Source organism: Crocuta crocuta, unplaced genomic scaffold (genome assembly GCF_008692635.1).
Source record: "Crocuta crocuta isolate KB4526 unplaced genomic scaffold, BGI_CrCroc_1.0 scaffold262, whole genome shotgun sequence".
Classification (NCBI taxonomy): domain Eukaryota; kingdom Metazoa; phylum Chordata; class Mammalia; order Carnivora; family Hyaenidae; genus Crocuta; species Crocuta crocuta.
Window position 1 is genome coordinate 495,552 of NW_027528869.1, and position 20,057 is coordinate 515,608.

Consider the following 20,057-nt stretch of genomic DNA (forward strand, 5'->3'; position numbering starts at 1 on the left):
GGAGGATATGGCAAAAAAAAAAAAAAAGGAGGTAATTTGAAAAGCANGTATCATGCATGCTATGAAGTTAAGCTTTTCCTCCCTATCAGTAGATAATACTAAACTTCCTAAGAACATAGGTCAGAACTTTCTTAAGAGAAGAATATAATTTCTCCAAATAGAGGGAAAAAATTCAGTTCCATAGTATATAAATCAGCTGGTAAACATCCTTAGTAAAAAAATAATAATAATTGCTTGTTACTCTTAAAATAGGTGCATGGATTACAGAGAACAGAGAAAATTACAGAGAAAATTTATTTAAAAAAATTTTTTTATAGTTCACCTGTTAACCTTGTTGATATCACAAATTGCCATACTCTCTCTTCCTTTTTTTTTCTTTACAGGGTCTATTTCTTCTTTTGGAATAGACACATCTCCCTAATTCGCAATTACGTTTTCTTTCCTCTGCTGAGTCCTGCTCATGTGTCAAGCTTTACCTAGTTTTTGAAGACCTTTCAATGCACTGCTCTGCTTTCCTCAGTCCTTGGTTAGAGCTCTGTTTTAGCCATGATTGCATCTATTGTAATTATAATTCTGTCAATTTTCATCTTAGTAGACTGTAGATTCATTAAGGCAGAAAATTCTTTAATTCTTGACCTTGTAAACCCAACACATCTTCAATAAAAAGCAGCAGTGGTTCAATGTTTGTTAAATAAATGCATCTTTAAAAAGCATGTTGTACCTGTGATCAACCCAGCCTAGAAATGAAACTCCTTTACCTGGGCCTCAAAATTTAGTGCACAAGGTTGAGTTCTTCTATTTGTGTTGTACTCTTTTCTCAATTCTGCAATTTATACATATACAAATGGGAGAAAGGGAGGAAAGTAATGTGGGTACCATAGTACCATAGAAGGAAACTGATAGGTTTCTGCTTCTTGTTCTTTAAACAACATGAAGCTGTGTGCTTTTTTTCTTAGAACCTTCCTGGTGTCTATTGGAATGAAATTTAAAACACACACACACACACACACACACACACAGAGAGAGAGAGAGAGAGAGAGAGAGAGATTGCTTATTAAATAAGACATTGGAGAGAGAAAACTCTGTATTGTCCATATTTTTCATTAAAGCCTCACGTGACTCAAAAACATGAGCTGTGTATTCATGTGCCCTGCTGTCTCCCCTAGATGATTACATCTGAGGTAGCCATCATCTTCCTTCTGTCATTTCTTTTTATGACTGAGTAAACTTATTCCCTTTGTCTTTCACAGAAAACGTCCAAGAAGATGTAGACTCAGGTATTAATAGAAAAATCAAAACTGATCCAGTCAGCGTAGATTTACAGGAGTGTATACTTATCCTCTAAAAACTCATTTTCTCATTTAGAGAAATCTTTTCTCTAGGTTTTAGAAAGGTAAATTCATGGTATACCAAAATAGAGGATTGGGAGCTAAATTTTCTTAGCTTACTTAAGAATCTTCTGCAGAATTTCTGTGAAATTCTTAACTATTGACTTAAGACGACTTTATGTCTAAATAGTAACTGCAATGTTTATTTTTTTAAATGGAATATGTTTAAAAAGAATCCAGGAAAACATTTTTAAAGTTATTATTGGATGGGAGGAATATGGGGCGGAGTTGGCTTTAGAGAGACGATAGCAGCATTAGTAAAAAGGATTTTAAAAAGCACATGCTGGGGGGGCTCAAGTCAGTACAGCTCCAAAGACAGGTCTGACTGAGAAAGAGCAGAAAGACAAGATGAGTGAGGTAAAGCTTGCTGTCTTGGGTGGCGAAGGAACAGGCAAATCTGGTGAGTTGTGTTGTGCCCTACGGCATAGTGCAGAGTGGAAAACGAGTGAGAAATATATTGACCTAATATGTAAATGTAGCTATATAATTATGTATATTATTTTTCATTGGGCATTTTCATTTTTATGAAGAAGTAATGCAATTAACTGTATATTTATAGAATTATAGACACTTTGAGAAAGATAACTGTTTGAAGTATTAATGTGTAGGAATAACAGGAAATCTCTCCATCACTATCCTACCTACTTCTCACTCTAACACACCTGCCCTCACATCCACTAGTGGCCAAACAATGGCCTTGAACTGATTCTTCTCCTCTGAGATTAAGGGTGGAGGAGAATGCAGGGAGACTTGTGGATTATGTTTTAAAAGCAGCATTACTGAGGTGAAAAAAAAAAAAAAAACTTAGGATGGGCATGGCTATCTAGTTGCCTGGGGACTGAGCAGCAGGTGCCCTGACTTTGGAAGCCATGGTTTTGTTTTATTTTACTGGATTTTGGGTTTGGTTCCATTATGATGGTGGTGAGGATGCCACCAATACAGCCACCTGATCTTAATGAACCTGGACAACTGGCCAGCCCCAGGAGCTGCAACAAGATAAACCAACACAAGAGGTCTTTTTTCTGTTTCCTGGGTTTTGAAGTCCCTATATCCTCACAGACAAATGTAAATGTGTGATGTTGTCCATGTTACTATTAGAGACTGATTTAATCTGTTAAGGAATATACAGAGATGTTACAGTTCTTGAATCTCAAACTTAATATGAACTCTGTTTCTGTTACATAAATTAAGCTGTCTTACCTGTTTGCATTCATGAATTAATTACATAGTGATTTGAATAGGCAGATCACTTTCTTTCTAGTCTTTTAATCTTTATGGTTATACAGTGAAAATCTTGCTGACTATTATTTAGACTAGAATTTAATAAAGCTTTAAGGTCTGCATTAATGCTTGGTAATTTTGGGGCTGAAAGATAAAACCTTATGTACATAACTAAGTTATCTGTATCCTAAAACAGAAAAGACCCTAAGTCCAGCCTCTTTGTCTTGTAGCCCTAACAGTAAGGTTTCTTACCAAGCGATTCATTGGAGAATATGCTTCTAACTTTGGTAAGTCACTACTCTAGACTTTTCTTTTTTACTTTAAAATTTCATTGTTGTAATTAAACCACAATTAAGATCACAGAAGCATTTTGGTAGAATTTTCCATTTTTGCATTTTTCAGCAACTTATTTATTCAGATTGTGGTTGGAAATACCAAAATGAGTACTTGAATAGAATGTGCTTTTATGATAAGTCACCCAATTTGATGTTAAAAGAGATGGATTGGGAAGTCAGCTTGTTTCTGTTTAGAATTAGAAAAACATTAAAACTGGGATCCCCCTCTCCTAATATTGTGAGGCATGTCAGTGTGAATATTTTTGTAAACTACGAAACAGTTTTGAAATTAAATAAACATCTTTTGAAAGATGAGGACAAATTAATTATAAAAGTACTAGTAACTACAAAATAAAGCTTATTTTAATTTATTCCTGTGTGAAAATAACAGGAAAATTATACCTTGATCAAAGATCATATCATAATTATCTAGGTTGCTTATCTAAGTTTCAGAGAAATTCTAAAACAGGTGTCTTAATATAATCTTAGAATCATTTACCAACTCTGCTCTAAATTTATTTTGATCAGAATTAGCACGACATATGGGAAATAACACAGTTGGGCATTAATAAAAAGTAAGGAATTTTGCCAGAGTTTTGAGTTTATTTTTGGCTCAGCAATTAATCAATATTAATACCAGTATTAATAATCATCAGTAGTACTAATTGGTACTAATATCTCACCTGGTCTAATGCATGGGGGAAAAGTGATTTTGCTTTTTGTTTTTTAAACAAGAACTACAGATTTATAAAAAAGAATTATGAGAATTGGAAGAAAGGGGAATGATTTTGAATTTTTTGTTCAATAATTCTTACTTAGATTAAGAGGAAGTTATAAATGAAAGCATATTTTTTCATAAGAAATAATTTCCTCCACAGAAAGAAAAAAATAGCCTTCATTCACGAGGTAGCATTATTTCAGAATTTTAGAAACTAATGTTAAGTTATTACATTGTATTGCTTTCTACATGTATCTAACATACTACTTCAATCCATATGACATTAGGAACATTTTAGGGAAAGCGCTTGAAAACTGATTAAAGAAAGAAGAAATACATAGAAAGAGAAATTCTTATTGTTTAATTTCTCAGGTCAAAACCCCTGTCAGAAAAGTCAGTATCACACAAAGTAAGAGTCAGGCATGAGAAAATGTTTCAGAATTACAAAACAAAACATAAATAAAACCACACCCAACAACAACAAAATATACACAAACAGGTGTATACATTACTGGCTGGTACATTTCCATTAAAAAAATATGACTTAAAGACATTTTGAAAAGACAAGCAAATGAGCAAAAGGTCATCACTGCATGAGGACAAACTGGCAAAAAATGATTCCATCTTGTAAATGAAGGGCAGAAGGGGAAATGATAAAATTGTAAAAAGTTAAGAGTTAGTGACCCCTGCTGGTAGTTTTTGATTTTTGAGTAGATATTTTTAAGTGTCAAGAAGGAACTTATAGGGGCACTTGGGTGGCTCAGTCGGTTAAGGGTCCTACTTTGGCTCAGGTCATGATCTCACGGTTCATGGGTTCCAGCCCCACGTCGGGCTCTGTGCTGACAGCTCAGAGCCTGGAGCCTGCTTCAGATTCTGTGTCTCCCTCTCTCTTTGACCCTCCTCTGTTCACACTGCCTCTCTCTCTCTCTCAGAAATAAATCAAACATTAAAAAAAATTTTTTGTTCTTTAAAATAAAAGAAATAAGGAACTTATAGAGTTCAGTCAGTAGTAAACCTATGAAGTTCCAAGGAACTGTCTGAAAACATATTTTAAGGTTTAATAACACTATAATAAATTTCATTAAATGTAACTGAAAAGGATTTACAGTTAGCTCCCCAATTCTTGCTATCTCTTTTTTTTCTTTTCTTTTTTTTTTTAAATTTTTTTTAGCATTTATTCAGTTTTGAGAGACAGAGAATGAGTGGGGAAGGGGCAGAGAGAGAGGGAGACACAGAATCTGAAACAGGCTGAGCCATCAGCACAGAGCCTGATGTGGGGCTCGAACCCACAAACTGTGAGATCATGACCTGAGCTGAAGTTGGACGCTTAACCGACTGAGCCACCCAGTCACCCCTCTTGCTATCTCTTTTTAACTATGGATTATGTTGCCAGAATGGGTGATGATGTTCCGTCAGTGTGCCATTTTGGAGAGGAGTAGGTCTTTTATCAAACACTGGAGGAACAGTTACAGAAAAGAAGTCTCTTATTCATTTAACAAATACTTATTGAGCACCTACCTTGTCCCAGATACTCTTCTAGGTAGAAAAGCTATTGTATTGAACAAAATAGACAAATACCCAAGCCCCTATAAGATTTGTATTCTGGAAGGAAGAGTCAATTATAAAAATTAAGTATAAATTATGTCATATGATGATAAACGCTATGAAGAAAAAAACATCATGGGGGAATGGCACTAATATGGCATGTTAAAATTAAACTTAAAATAGGGTAGTCGGGATAGACTTTACTAAGAAGGTCATATTTGGACAGAGAAATAAAGGTGATGAAACTGAGCCATGAAGATATCTGGAGGGTTACATTCCAGGCAGAAATAACAATTACCAAAATTCCAAGTCAGGAAATTTCTGAAAAAATGTTGAGGAGTGCTATGGGGGATGGTGTAGTTTGCATGCAAAGAACTTGAGAGAATATAGCCTGAGAAGTCATAGAAGTGAAGGGAGACTTTTCAGGCATTTTAAAGGCTTTGGTTTATCCAGGTGAGATGGGGAGCCATTGAAGAGATTTGATCTAACACGGGATGTGATTTGGCTCCAAGGTTCACTTTTACTCCTGTTGAGAATCGACTTAGCATAAGAAGGGAGTTAGGAAGAGGATAAAGCAGAGACAAATTAGGAGGTTTTGTAATAATCTAAACAAAAAATGATGATGGCTTGAATCAGAGTATTAGCAATGAGATGATGAGAAACAGATAAATTCAAAATATACTTTAAAGATAGAGTGAAAAGAACTTTTTAATAGGATAAATATGGGAGATGAAAGAAAGGATCATGAATGACTTAAGCCTTTTAAACTTAAATTGAGGTTATGGGTATGTAATTAAATGAAACGGAAAATTGTGGAAGACACAGCGTTTTCAGGGGGGAATCAAGGGTTCCATTTTAAGGAATTTCAAGTTGAAATGTCCATTAAGTATCTAAAGGAAAGTGTCCAATAGCAGTAGTTGTTTGTTTCTGAAGTTCAAGGAAGAGGTCTAGGCTATATATATAAATTGGGCTCATCAGCAATAACTGTTATATAAAACTCTAGATGAGATTAGCAAGGGAGGATGGATAGAGAAGAGATCTATAAACCAAACCCATGTCTGAAATGTAAGAAGACATGATGGGACAAGTAAAAATATTAATACAGAGCAACAAAGAATAAAGAAAAAGCATTATAAGGAGACAGGAGTGATCAACTGTATTAATGCTACTAGAGCAAGTAAGTTCAAGACGCAGAAATAGCCATTGAATGAAAAACCATGACGTTGATAAGAACAGTTTTATTTAAGTTATTGGAACTAAAGCCTTATTGGAATAATTCAAAGAGTTTGATGGAGAGAGAAATTGAACACAAAGGGTATAGATACTTTCTAAAAGGCCAGCAGAGAAATGTGGCAATAGTTGAAGATACGAGGGTTCTAAAGGATTGTTAAGTTAGGAGAAATTCAGCTGTTAGTAATGGTATAGTAGAGAGGAACGGTTTTTGATGCAGAAGAGTTAGAACTGGTGCAGCTATGTCCTTCAGTAGATCAGAGGAAATGGTAACTAGTTCATAATGAATGGATCAGCCTTAGAAACACAGATAATTCATCCATAGTTATAGGATGGAAGATACGTAAATAAACACAAAAGCATGTAGTTGAATAGATACGGTGGGAAAATTTAATATACATGTGTATATTTATATATATATGAGCAAATATAACAAATACATGTATTTGATCACTAACAGTTAAAAAAAGTCACTGTAATATTCCACTAAAATCTGACCAGTTGAATTTGCAAGACTGTGATATAAGTGTCAGCTTATTTTTTTAATACTAGAGTATTTCCATACTGACAAGGAATCTATGTATATTTTGCAGAATCTATCTATAGTAAGCATTTGTATTTGGAAGGGAAGCAACTGAACCTAGAAATATATGACCCTTGTTCTCAAGTAAGTAAAATGAAGTATTCTTTTCTTTTATTTTTTCAATCATGATTTGAAGAATATTGGGTAAGAGTAAATGTAAAGTTGCCAGTCTTAAAACTGAAATTTGTTCTTAATTTTAATTAAAATTTTAAGAGATTATGTTAATATCATAAGCTCCGCTATCTAGCTTCTCTGTAAAGTTATGACGGAAATTATCATTGTAAATATTATTATTTAAAATAGCAACATTAGGCTGTATTTATATTTCTAGGAAGTCACAGTGCAGCTATTAGAAATTAATAGTTTAATGCCTTATCAATTCAGTTTATATTTTCACTAAGTTGCATTTGTAACTTACCACTGTCAATAAAGCATAAGTAATTATATTTTTAGGACAAACCCCTTTGTATTCAAAGACAAGAATGTTAACAGACGATTATATAAATAATATAAGGAATGGCGAGCTGTTCATGATTTCAAAACCACTCTATGGGAAAGATTCATTTAGTAAAATTATCCCTCAAATGTTTTTTTTAGATTATCAGTGGTGGTGGTTTTTTTTTTTTTTTTTTTTTTTGCTGACCTGAACCAAGTACCAAATATCAACAGATAACCCATTTACTAATATTGATAGAAAATATTTCCCCTTTTCAAACAAATGTGTGAATATTAATTTAAAGGGCAATTATTATAGTTTACCAAATTTTTAAAAACTTGAAGATATTTCCTCAGTGAAATGATGTACAATGAGATAGATAAATCTGTATTATACTTTCTCTTTACTTTAAAATTTTAATCACTTTTTAAAGAAAGAGTGATAAGGAAGAGAGAAACAGGAGACTACATATTACAAAATATCAGTCTTTGACTTCTTAAAGTCTTTTTTTGGGGTAAAATGGGTTTCCATTAATTAATTGTCTAAAGTATCAAATACAGGTGGAATATCACACCACTTTGAATGTGCTTGATTTATTTTCAGCCACAGAAAGCAAAATTTTCCCTCACAAGTGAACTGCATTGGGCAGATGGGTTTGTTATTGTGTATGACATCAGCGACAGGTCCTCATTTGCTTTTGCAAAAGCACTGGTCTACAGAATTCGGGAGCCACAGACTAGTCACTGTAAAAGGTAAGATATTCTCCATTCCTCTCCCCTTTCTTTTTAGTAAATCATCACATAGCTATAAGCATCATTAGGAAGAGTTTAATACAGCCTTCCAATTACAAAATTTAACAGCCCTGAACAATTCACCTTCCATTCCACAGGAGTTACACATGTAGTAAAAGGAATAAGATGAGAATACTTTATATCCTGGCTGACATAAACAGTTACTTGCTCTGAGTAAATGGCTATTTTACAAGACAGCTTCCATTGTTAACATGACACTCACTTGCAAAATGGTCCTCTGTACACAAGATAGTTCACTTTCCAACCTTTTCATTCCCACAAAAATGTTAAGGATACTAAATAAATCCAAATTTGTTACATTTGGCATCCAATTCCTTGTCATTGGGTTGTTCAATCTATCAAAGCAAAATAGACTGAATAATCAAGCCATTATAAATTCTAAGTGTAAGAATACATTTTTCTCTGTTTCACCTCCTAAAATTAAGAATTGATCAATGATTCCCCGTTGTTAATTGTCTTGACACAAAGAAACTATGAGAGAAGACATACCTGCCTTAAACCATTCTTGTATTAGTAGATATAAGTTTAAACCTATGAATTTCCCATTTTCTTTATTTTTTTGTTTCAGCCTCCCCCATTTAAAATATTTATGTTTGTTCAACATGCTGATATAAATGATTCTTTGTGCTCTTGATAAGATTTGACCTTAAAATCTGAAATAACGTTCTAACCTGGGAAGCAAAAAGCACAATATTATTACTGAAAATTGGTATATGTGTTTTTATATCTACTTTAAATGCCCACTATCAAGAAACCATGGGATAATGATTGATAAAAGGTGTTTCCCTGGAGTCAGTTGATGTAAATTCTTGTTTATCTGATCGACCTTAGGTAAATCACTTTAATCTCTAGACCTCATTTTTCTGATTATAAAACTGATGGAAGCATGGTAGGAGAAAAGATGATTTTACTAAGGTATCTTACAGCTCTGACTTCCTCTCGTATTACAGATTTTTTTGAACTTCATTGTTTTAAGCATTAAATGCCTCATATTTAAGCAGCATGACTTAGGTAAGGGATAATAATAAAATTCTTTTGCTATTTCTCCAAATCAAAAAACTCACTTCAGAATACTCAAAACATAAAAATGAAAACACTTATACTTGCCATTTTTCAGGCAATCTTCTTAATGTACTAAGTAATTTTTAGAGTATTTCCTCTTCTCAATCTGTAGATAGTCTGGGATAGCAAAATATATTACTGTTTTATAAAATTACATCTGATTGTGACTCGCCCTTCAGAATATTTCACTAACCCTTTGCCATTGTTCCTTTACAATAATTTTCTGAATTTTATAGAAAGAAATGCTAATACCCTGAAAAGTCTAACAGATACAGTGCTTTGTGCCTCCCCACTCACACCATCATGCAAATGAAACTGACTTTTAGCAGAATCTAAAAGACAGTATCTTTTTAGATAGAGTTGAAGACTGCATCTATTCATTTCTTCCCTATAGTAGATAACTTGGCAGAGTTCCATGGCATTTAAGGACTAGCTGTCTTATTCTATCCTTCAAATGAAATCCTGCTTTAGAAATTTGTCACTGTAACTAAGGAGAAACTATTGATACTTGCTGAAGACATTATCTTAACAAAGAAATATTTTTCTTTAGAAAACATTTATTTACATTGAAAGAGAGAGTGGGGAAGGGGCAGAGAGAGAAGGAGAAAGAGAATCCGTGGCAGGCTCCACACTGTCAGCACAGAGCACAATACAGGGCTCAGTCACACAAACCCCGAGATCATGACCTGAGCCGAAATCAAGAGCTGGATACTTAACCGATTGAGCCACCCAGGAGCCCTGGAAACATATTTCTTAAATAAATAGAAAAATTGTACAAGGTCATGAGATTATAACATTTATCTCTAGAGTATGGTATAATACAGAATAGCAAAGAACAAACAGCAATGAGTATTGAGTAATATTTTCCCCTAGGAAAATTATATCTAAATTGTTCAATTACAGTAACTATTCAGTAAAGAGACATTAGTTAGTCCCTCTCTTTCAATTGATAAGGAAATGAAAAATAATACTTGGTAGGCATCTTTTGCTGCCTGGCACTGTGCTAGGTATTTTTATATACATCATTTAATTAAATCTCTATGAGAATTCTGTGTAACTAGTGCTATTTTACCATTGTTTTACGTATAGGAAAATTGAACGTGAGAAAAGTCATAATCATGCCTTGTTGTAAACAGGGCCATAATTCAAGAATAGGTTTGTATCAGTGCAAATCCTATGCTTTAATAGTCTTGTTACTTCTGTGTCACACACTACATTCTGTAATTTTTATGAATCAATGGAGATTTGTGTCATACGCTTGTATATGACTATACGGAGCACACATACACACACAATAATGTTTTGAATTGTCCTTAATTCATTTTGATATAAGCCCACTTAATGAAAGAAAAAGAGATGTAAAATACTCCTTCCAGTTGTGTTCTATCTTTCAGAGCTGTGGAATCAGCGGTGCTTTTGGTTGGTAACAAGCAAGATCTCTGTCATGTGCGAGAGGTTGGCTGGGAAGAAGGACAAAAGCTGGCAATGGATAACCGCTGCCAGTTCTGTGAATTGTCTGCCGCAGAGCAGTGTCTGGAGGTAGAGATGATGTTTCTCAGAATCATCAAGGACATCCTTACAAACTTCAAACTCAAAGAAAAGCGAAGACCCAGTGGATCTAAATCCATGGCTAAGTTGATCAATAATGTATTTGGAAAGAGACGGAAATCAGTTTAGTGGACATGTATCCTAGGGGATTTATTATATCAGAGAGTCTCAAATATTCACACGATAATGAAATTGGCCCTTTGTATGCAGTTAAAATAAATAATAATTCTCTTAGAGATGTGAAATGACCGAACTTAAACCACAGCTGTGTTTTCAAATATATAGTTTGCCGTTTTGGTTGTTTCTGTCTTGTACACTCATGCTTCACACTCAGTCTTTTCTTTATTACACAAAATAGCACTCACTATAACTTAGGATGCATCGCTGTAGAGTTTGCTTTGTATAAATTCTGCTTAATGATTGTATTAAACTACACTCCACAGGCCTCAGTTTACTTTTATTATATTTATTTCTTTGGAAAGAAATATATAGTTATATTTAGCCAGTTTAGTAGAAATGCATGAATTTAATTTTTAAAGTGCCTTTACAGTAATTCAATGAGTTCTTGATATCGCTTACATCTTGATATTACTTATTGCTCATACTACTTCTTTTACTTATAATTTAGGCCTTAAGGAGTTGAATTCTTTGCCTGTATGTATAGTTTGTATTTGGTCTGATAATGAAAAATTCTGCCTTTCATTGTATTCCATGTAAGAAAGATAGTTAGCACAGAGAAATTAACTTATATATCCAAGATCCTTTTCATATAAAAAGGATCGGTTGTTTTTAGTTCATAATAGAGATCCATACATCACAGGGAAAAAGTAAAAACTGGTTGGTAAACATATAATTTTGAAGACCTTATTGTCTTGAAAGAAATATGGTATTAGACAAATATTTTGGGCTTTCTCAGATTTGAGTACAGTTTCCTTCAGAAATCAACTGTTTACCCTCTGAACTTCAATACCCCTGCCGCTGACCTTGCTGCCTTTTAAGTTGGGGCCCTAGGCCTAACTTCAGCCAAATCATTGGTAATTAAGGTCAAGTCTCCCAGAAATCAGACTGGAAGTTCAAGTAGTGCTACGTACACTGGTTAACATGTATTGGCGAGAATCTGGGGGCCGAGGTGAAAGGAGGTTTTGAGTAGAGGTGGGGAGGCGACTGGGGGGCCAGTGACACAGTATGTTAGGCTTCATAGGAGAGAATTCATTGGCTTGGGGTTACTCACCATGAATTGTGATTCCACATCATAGGAAGGACACGTAAAGCTCATCCATGTGGATTTGTTGTTCCTTAGAAGTCTGGCCTTGATGACAGACCAGAGTAAAAGTAGTGGAAATAATAGACCATTGTATGGTAGAATACAAAATAGTTCAGAACATTCTTAAAAGTAGAGGAGTTGGAACTGATAAGGTAGACTGGCCCAGGAACCCACCATGTGACGGCGTTGCCTGGGACAATTCAGAGAAATTTCCTTTACTGAGGAAGTGAGGAATGCACTGGTGAGGAGGCACAGACAACTTTGGGAAGCTGAACAGTGACTGTGTTCTACAGGTCAGAGTTTGCCAACTGTTTCCCAAGGAATGATGCCATCAAACTGTGCTCCTTGATAGAATCCTGGAACAGCAGAATCTGGTCCCAGCATTTTTCTTTAAGGTTGTTTATTTATTTTGAGAGAGATAGGGTGGAAGTTAGGGAAGGGCAGAGAGAGAGAGGGAGAGAGAGAATCCAAAGTAGTCTCCAAGCTGTGTGTGCAGAGCCTGAGTGGGGGCTCAAAAACACGAACTCATGAGATTATGAACTGAGCCAAAATCAAGAGTTGGGCGCTTAACCAACTAAGCCACCCAGGCGCCCCTGGATGCCAGCATTTAACATTTTTCCTATCATCCACCCACTCAGCCCACAAAGAAATGGTGCTGTATTCAGGGAAGAGTCTCCATTTCTAATGTTGGCTGGTTGGAAACTTACAAGTGACATATTCAATCAGCTATATTTAGACGAAGTCCATATCATAAACCCATGCCTTGCTTCCATCCATGCCACTATGACGGCTGTTATCCTGGATCTATGTTGTAAGCAAAAAGATGGCCAACAGGCAGGTTGATCTCTGCAGAACAGGCCATCCTGTCCCTCTGGTTGTAAAGATACTTCTCATTGGTGGATGCCCTCTGATGGACATTAACATGATACACAAAGATATGTATATTTTATGTCGTCTCTAAGAGATCCATTCACACATTTTTTTTCTAATCCTTCTTATCATTGTCATCCAGTTTTACTTTATACTGATCTCTAGCCAACTAGCAAAACTACTGATTACTGCCTAGAAATCTGTACCATGTGCCACCTTTAGTAACATACAAAAGGTAGACAACATTGTGCAATTCTTCTTTTAAAATTTTTTAAATGTTTTATTAATTTCTGAGAGAGAGAGAGAGAGGGCGAGATTAGGGGAGGGTCAGAGAGAAAGGGAGATACAGAATCCGAAACAGGCTCCAGGTTCTGAGCTGGCTGTCAGCACAGAGCCTGATGTGAGGCTCAAACCCATGAACGGTGAGATCATGACCTGAGCCGAAGTCGGATGCTTAACCAACTGCGCCACCCAGGCGCCCCAACATAGTGCAATTCTTGAAACTCTGGCAAATGAGGTATTTTCCTTCCACTAAAGAACTTCATGGTAACCTCTATGTAATGAAGCACAGTCCTCTTATGGCTGGCACTAAAATCTCAAGCTTAGGAGAGCTCTCTATCAACTAGGAACATTCAGATTGGATTGCTATGTAAATGAGAAAAAAACTTTTATTATAAATGTTATTCTAGCAAATTCAATGGTACACTTTGTTTTAGCCAACTGTTTATTATATTTTATTAATATTTTATGGCTTCAATATTGTCATCATATGTATATGTACATATGTAAATATATACACATATCAGTTTAACTGTTGTACTTTAATTTTTTGTTTTATTTTGTTCTTATTCTCTTGGATAATTTCCATTTTAGAGAGTTGATCTTAATTTTTTAAAAATATTTTCCCAGTTCAAGAAAGATTCTTGAGGGATCTTGTGGGATGATTTGGTGTGAAAAGCAACACACTAATTTATGTGATATGCAAGAACTCTAATATCAAATTGGTATGAAAATTCTTTAATAGCTTAATCCATGTATACATGTCTATGATGAATCAAAACTCAAAATTCCTCTGTTAAGGATACGAATATTTGAATATATTTTACAATTTTATGTATTGTATCTTGATTTTTTTGGTCAACGTGATTTGGGATGACGCATCTTGCTATAAGGAGTCCGTGGAACAGAGTAACGCAAGCAAACGTTCTCTCACACACACGAAAGAAAACTGTGGGGTGATATGTTAATTAACGTGATTACAGTTTGATTGTGGTAATCACTTTACAATATATATGTTTATTAAATCATTATCTTGTACACTAAATCTATTACAACTTTGTTTTTCAATTTACCTCAACCAGGAAAAAAGGGGACCAGGTTGGGAAAGGAGTTTGGGCTCGATCTGTTCCTATGTCATCTGTTCTCAGCCATTCCCATCTGCTCCTCCCTGGGATTTAGCTTTGGGAGCCATGAGTCAACATGTGTGAATCTGGCTGCACTGAAGGCACTGGGCGGGAGATAACACGTGGGATTAGTAGCCACACAGTCACTCAATATATGAGCAAATCCATCTTCTAACTGTGGACTAGCTGAGGCCAAATAGAGCAGAGATGAGTTAGCCCAGAGAATCTTGCCCCAATTACAGAGTTGTGAGCATAATTAATATTGCCATCGTTTGGGGGTTATTAAACCATTGTTTGGGGGTTGTTACGTGATAATAATAGATAACCAGAACAGATAACTTATTAAAACTCTTGGCAGTTCAGACAGTATAAAATATTTGGCTCTCTTATTGGGGGAAAACTGTGAAGAAGACAAAACAAAACCTTGCTTCAACCTGCTTCAAAACAAGTCTAGAACCTGAAGTCATCCCAACATCAGTGTTTTGGGGGGAATGTAATTCACATGCAAAGCAACTTGCAAGAACCTAAAAAATTAAGAAATTATAGTTTTCCAAAGTGAGAAAACCACATTTGCTTACAGAGAAACAAATACATCAACATGAGACCATAGGATATTGTAGGTTTAGGATAGCAAGTGTGTCTATAAATCTCAGAGATGGTTAAACTGTATCACTAGGCTGGGAATTGCCTACGCTGCTTCTAGTAAAAAAGATGCTGTCATTCACTTTGGATGAGCTTCAGTGAGATAACACATAATGAGGGGCAACAGCTGAGGAAAGGAACGCCAAAAGGGAGGGGCCTTTAAAATGGTTTTGATTTAATACAAGGCATGCACTATTAATAAAGAGGTTGAATGATACCTGTATGTTTTATAGGTTTATAAATTGGCTGTAGTAAAATATTTTACATCTTAGATCACCATGTATTGTTTCAGCTTATTATGGGAGATATCTATCTAGAGTTGACTGAATTGTATTAATCTGAACCTAGTTTAATGATGCCTTAACATTTTTATGGGGGAATTTAATGTTTGCAATATCCATGTTCCTTATTTGAAAGCGTGACTTATAGGTTTCTCATCTTCCTTAAATTATGAAATCCTTCAGCTAATAAAGGAAAATGATTATAGTTTGCAAAAAAGGCAAAGTCATTTAATAATCCATATAACTGTCTATTGTAGGACTTTGCATAATAATTGTAATTTAGCTATTAGGGATTCTAAAGGCAGTTATCAGTCATACTCTACAATTCTGGGGGAATCAGGCAAAGCCCAAATTATTTAAAGTATTTTAAATTCCCAACGAAAAAAAAGACACACTATAAATTGGAAATATACTTTACAATGACAACATATTATTTCAAAGTAAAGAAGAAGGTCATCATAATTTTCAAATGTATAAACTACCAAACAGATTGTTTTTCTTTCTTTTGGATAGAGATACAATTTACGTTTACTTTTAATAATGGAAATGTAAGTCCCTCTAAAGAGGGAATTTGCAGACTATAAAGTGCTACTTGCAACGTGGAATTTGAGCAACATTTTAGTAATCCTGGAGCCACTAAGGCATGAAGAATTAAGAGACAAAAAACCCAGAACATTGAAGAAGAGTAAGAGATGAAATTACTTGCCATTATATGAAAGTATGGCTATGAGTTACTGCTGTAATGTCTAAACCATCTTCTAGGACTAAAGATGATTATTTAATATCTAGAGACTTGGAAACATTCAAACATGTATTAAATCAAACAGGTGTTTTTTCCAGATATAAATGTATTTTCAAGGTAATACATTATTCAGTTTTGGATAATTTGGCTATAGTTCTACACATAAACACATCTAAGGGTTAAAATTCATGAGCTGGTTTGGAGGTAGAATGTTTGATTCATTCGAACAATTCTTTTAAAAATAGCCAGTCAGATGACTTTTGTCAGAGAATTTTAAAGCCTAGCCTATAAGAAGTCTATATTTTACTTACATTGTCATATTGCACAATAAGAGGCTTTGAGCAAAACCTGCCAAAAAGTAGTTTAAAAATTATGGGTTTGATCATTCTAAATTACTATTTATTATTTTAATACTGTCTTTTTAAAGCTTAACATTTTGTAGAAAGAGATTAACATTTTGTAGATATTATACATGTTTGTATATATATGCATATAGATATACTACTATGTATGTATATAATATGTATATATAGCTATGTTGTTAATCTGATAATAACCCATTCTGTCAGAAGGAATAAAAAATGTCAAGTGAGTTAAAGTCAGAGAAATAAAGTCAATAGCAAAATAATAGAAAAAAAGGAGGGTTAATATATGTGAGAAAAGTTGCACTCAAAATTTTAAAATTGGGGACAGATTCCAAGATAGATGCCTTTACGAAGAGAAAAAAACACAGTCCAATTATAAAATGAGGAATGACTGGATACATATAAATGTTAGAACAATAGGTTTGTAGTTACAAAAACTGAATAGTTGTTCATTAGTATAGCATTAAAGTTAAAATAACTGGGCATGAGACAAAAATGAGATTAAATAGTTCAGATGAAACACAAATATAACTGAGATATGAGATAATGTCCCCATTGTTCTTAGCAAACCTCAGAACTTGAAGAAGAATTAGTAGACATCTATCAAGCATTAGAGAATTAAATCTAGAAGAAAAGTTTACAAAGGGAGAATTTTGTACCAAAACCAAAATATATGCAATTTGGGTACTGAATAACATGTAACCAAGAAACTGTGTAAAATTTTTAAAAAAGATATTTTGGAAAATATTTTTTCTCTTACTACATTTTCACTCGTTAAAATAAGTATGTTAGTTTGCGATATTCAATGTTCTAAAAATCAGGAATAGAGCAGCAAATGCTTTTGTTACTTCTTTTTATGTTAACACCTACCGCTATGTCAGTTATTTAGTTGAGGACATTTACCAAACATTGTTGATGGAAAATGATGAAAGAAAAGCCCAGAACTTTGACTAATGATGTTATTTTATTAAAATATTCTTAAATAACCTAATATCCTCTTATAAGGAAAATACAAAACAACATAGCTTTAGTAATTTTATTTTACCTTTACAGAGCCACTAGTAAGTGGTAACTATGAAAAAACTTTAATTTGTATTTTTTTAAATTATACATTTAAAAATAAATAAACACTTAAAAAACATAATAAAAGGGGCACCTGCGTGGCTTACTAAGCTGCTGACTTTAGCTTAGATCATGATCTCACAGCTCGTGAGTTTGAGCCCCACTTTGGACTCTGTGCTGACAGCTCAGAGCTTGAAGCCTGGTTCGGATTCTGTGTCTCCCTTTCTCTCTGCCCCTCCCCTGCTCACTCTCTCTCTCTCTCTCTCTCTCCCCTCAAAACACATAAACATCAATCAATCAATCAATATTCAAAGCTAGAAGAATAAGAAAAGAGGCAGTAGCCAGGACAGTGCTTATTAAGAGCAACCATGATGAAATAGAGATTTGGTTGTGGGAAATGTTAGGGCAGAGGCTCAGAGATGTTGTTTACTGTGGTTTGTGTGTGAAGCATTTGCTTAGAAAGGAAACAAAACAAAACAATTTGTGTCATGTTACCTACCACATTTAATTTCTTCCCTGGAATATGAAGATGGCAAGATGGGAAACACCTCCCACCTCAAAAGCACAGGCAACTACATCAATCCTGTTTATGCATAGAAATTATGCTGAGATTAACACAATAGCCAGACTGCTGGAGTTAAGCCTAGAGAGAACCACACCGCTCCCGTCCCAAAATAATGATTGAGAGGTTGACGAAGACAAGGATAAGAAAGGTGCACCATGGGATGCCTGGGTGGCTCAGTCGGTTAAGCATCTGACTTTGGCTCAGGTCATGATCTTGCAGTTTGTGGGCTTGGGCCCCGCGTCGGGCTCTGTGCTGACAGCTAGCTCAGAGCTTGGAGCCTGCTTCAGATTCTGTATCTCCCTCTCTCTCTGACCCTCCTCTGCTCATGCTGTCTCTCTCTCTCTCTCTCTCTCTCTGAAATAACGTAAAGAAAGAAAGAAAGAAAGGAAGGAAAGTGCATCATGTATTGGCAATCCAGACCATAGAACATCTTTCTTTTTTAGAGGGATCAAGACACATAAAACAAACAGTTAAATTCCCCCAGCGTACACATACATTAAAAATAATGGATTCTTGAAAATATTCCTTAAGACAAAAACACAGCAATAGTAATATGAAAGGGGAAAGTATATATCTGAAAATAATTTTAAAAGTAAAAATTAAAATAGAAAGTCTAGAGCAGACTTTAAAATCTGCATTTTTGGTAATGATGAGTCAAATTGGCATTACAGAAAATCAGTTAAATGGCATTGATATGAAACAGAAGATTTTTTAAGAACATGAAGAAGGACACATAAATGGATATATTAAGAAGCATTTACTATAACTATTATAGGTATAAAGATTAGAATCGATAATAATAATAATAATACATATTCTTAGAATATAGAAGCAATCATCTCCATCCTGGTAGTGTAAGGAGATAAAATTCTACATCTCAAATATGATTCAGTGTGTTTCAGAAAGAAAAAAAAAGAAACATATTCCAGGGGCACCTGGGTGGCTCAGCCAGCTAAATGTCTGACTTTTGATTTTTGCTCAGGTCATGATCTCCGGGTTTATGAGTTCGAGCCCCTTGTCAGGGTCTCTGCTGATAGTGTCCAGCCTGCTTGGGATCCTCTTTCTCTTCCTCTCTCTCTGCCCCTACTCTGCTCTCACTCCCTGTCTCAAGTTAGATAAATAAACTTAAAAAAAAAGTTCTTGTCTCCCAGAAAGAAAAAGAGGTAAAAATCAATCGAAAAAATTCAGCATGACCTAAAATCTTTGCAATTATATGAACAGAAGTTAGTTAAGAAAAGTAAAAAGTCTTGAGGAACAATTTCGCAAAATTCTAATTATAAAGACAGCTAAATTCTGGTTAAAATATGAAGACGAAAGATATTTTCAGATATGCAGGTGCTCTGAAAAAATATACTCAATGTTACTTAAAAATTATCAAAGTTTCAATTCCAAAATATAAAGAATAATCAAAATTAAGGATTTAGGAAATAGAAAGCTATTAAAGAAATTGTGGTAAGTCTAATTATATGCATAGAATGATGTATGTGATATTATTTATTATCAAAGACTACACTGATATGTGTAGAAACCTAGGATATGATTAATCATATGATTAATCAGAAAAACAAAGTATCTCATGTAGACTTTGTTAGACCAGAGAAAACATTTAACAATATTCTTGTCTAACAATATGTTTAAAATAATTTTGATATAAAAATAGTTATGATCTGTAGACCATATAAACATTTATTGAGTACATGCTAGGTATGTAACACAGTGCCAGATAGCTTAAATATATTTTATATAAATATATAAAGTGCCCTGCAAAGAAAATGTTATCTTATTTTACATGGCTTAGATAGTTAAATCTTTTATACACCTCAATATAAATAAAAAGTTTAATTGACATAAAGGCCAGTTATTGCCTAAGTTAGAATTCACAAATAAATGTAGCTGGCTCTAAACTGCTCTACCCACCACAATACCTTCCTTCAATACTACTGAAAAATATATACACATTTTAAATCATTTCTACAAATGGTTTG

At 34.4% G+C, this 20,057-nt stretch overlaps 1 protein-coding gene across 2 annotated transcripts; it reads left to right on the forward strand.

Moving 5' to 3' along the window:
* The first annotated feature begins 1,736 nt into the window (after positions 1–1,736).
* RERGL (RERG like) lies at positions 1,737–11,007 on the forward strand. Of its 2 annotated transcripts, none has more exons than XM_077756380.1 (5): positions 1,737–1,788; positions 2,840–2,896; positions 7,031–7,104; positions 8,060–8,208; positions 10,725–11,007. In XM_077756380.1, the coding sequence occupies exons 1-5, from the start codon at positions 1,737–1,739 to the stop codon at positions 11,005–11,007; spliced, it is 615 nt and encodes a 204-aa protein (XP_077612506.1). The 2 variants fall into 2 exon arrangements, with proteins under 2 accessions (XP_077612506.1, XP_077612505.1); XM_077756379.1 differs by lacking the exon at positions 1,737–1,788 and adding an exon at positions 2,520–2,569 and having other exon boundaries at positions 2,835–2,896.
* The last annotated feature ends 9,050 nt before the right edge of the window (positions 11,008–20,057 follow it).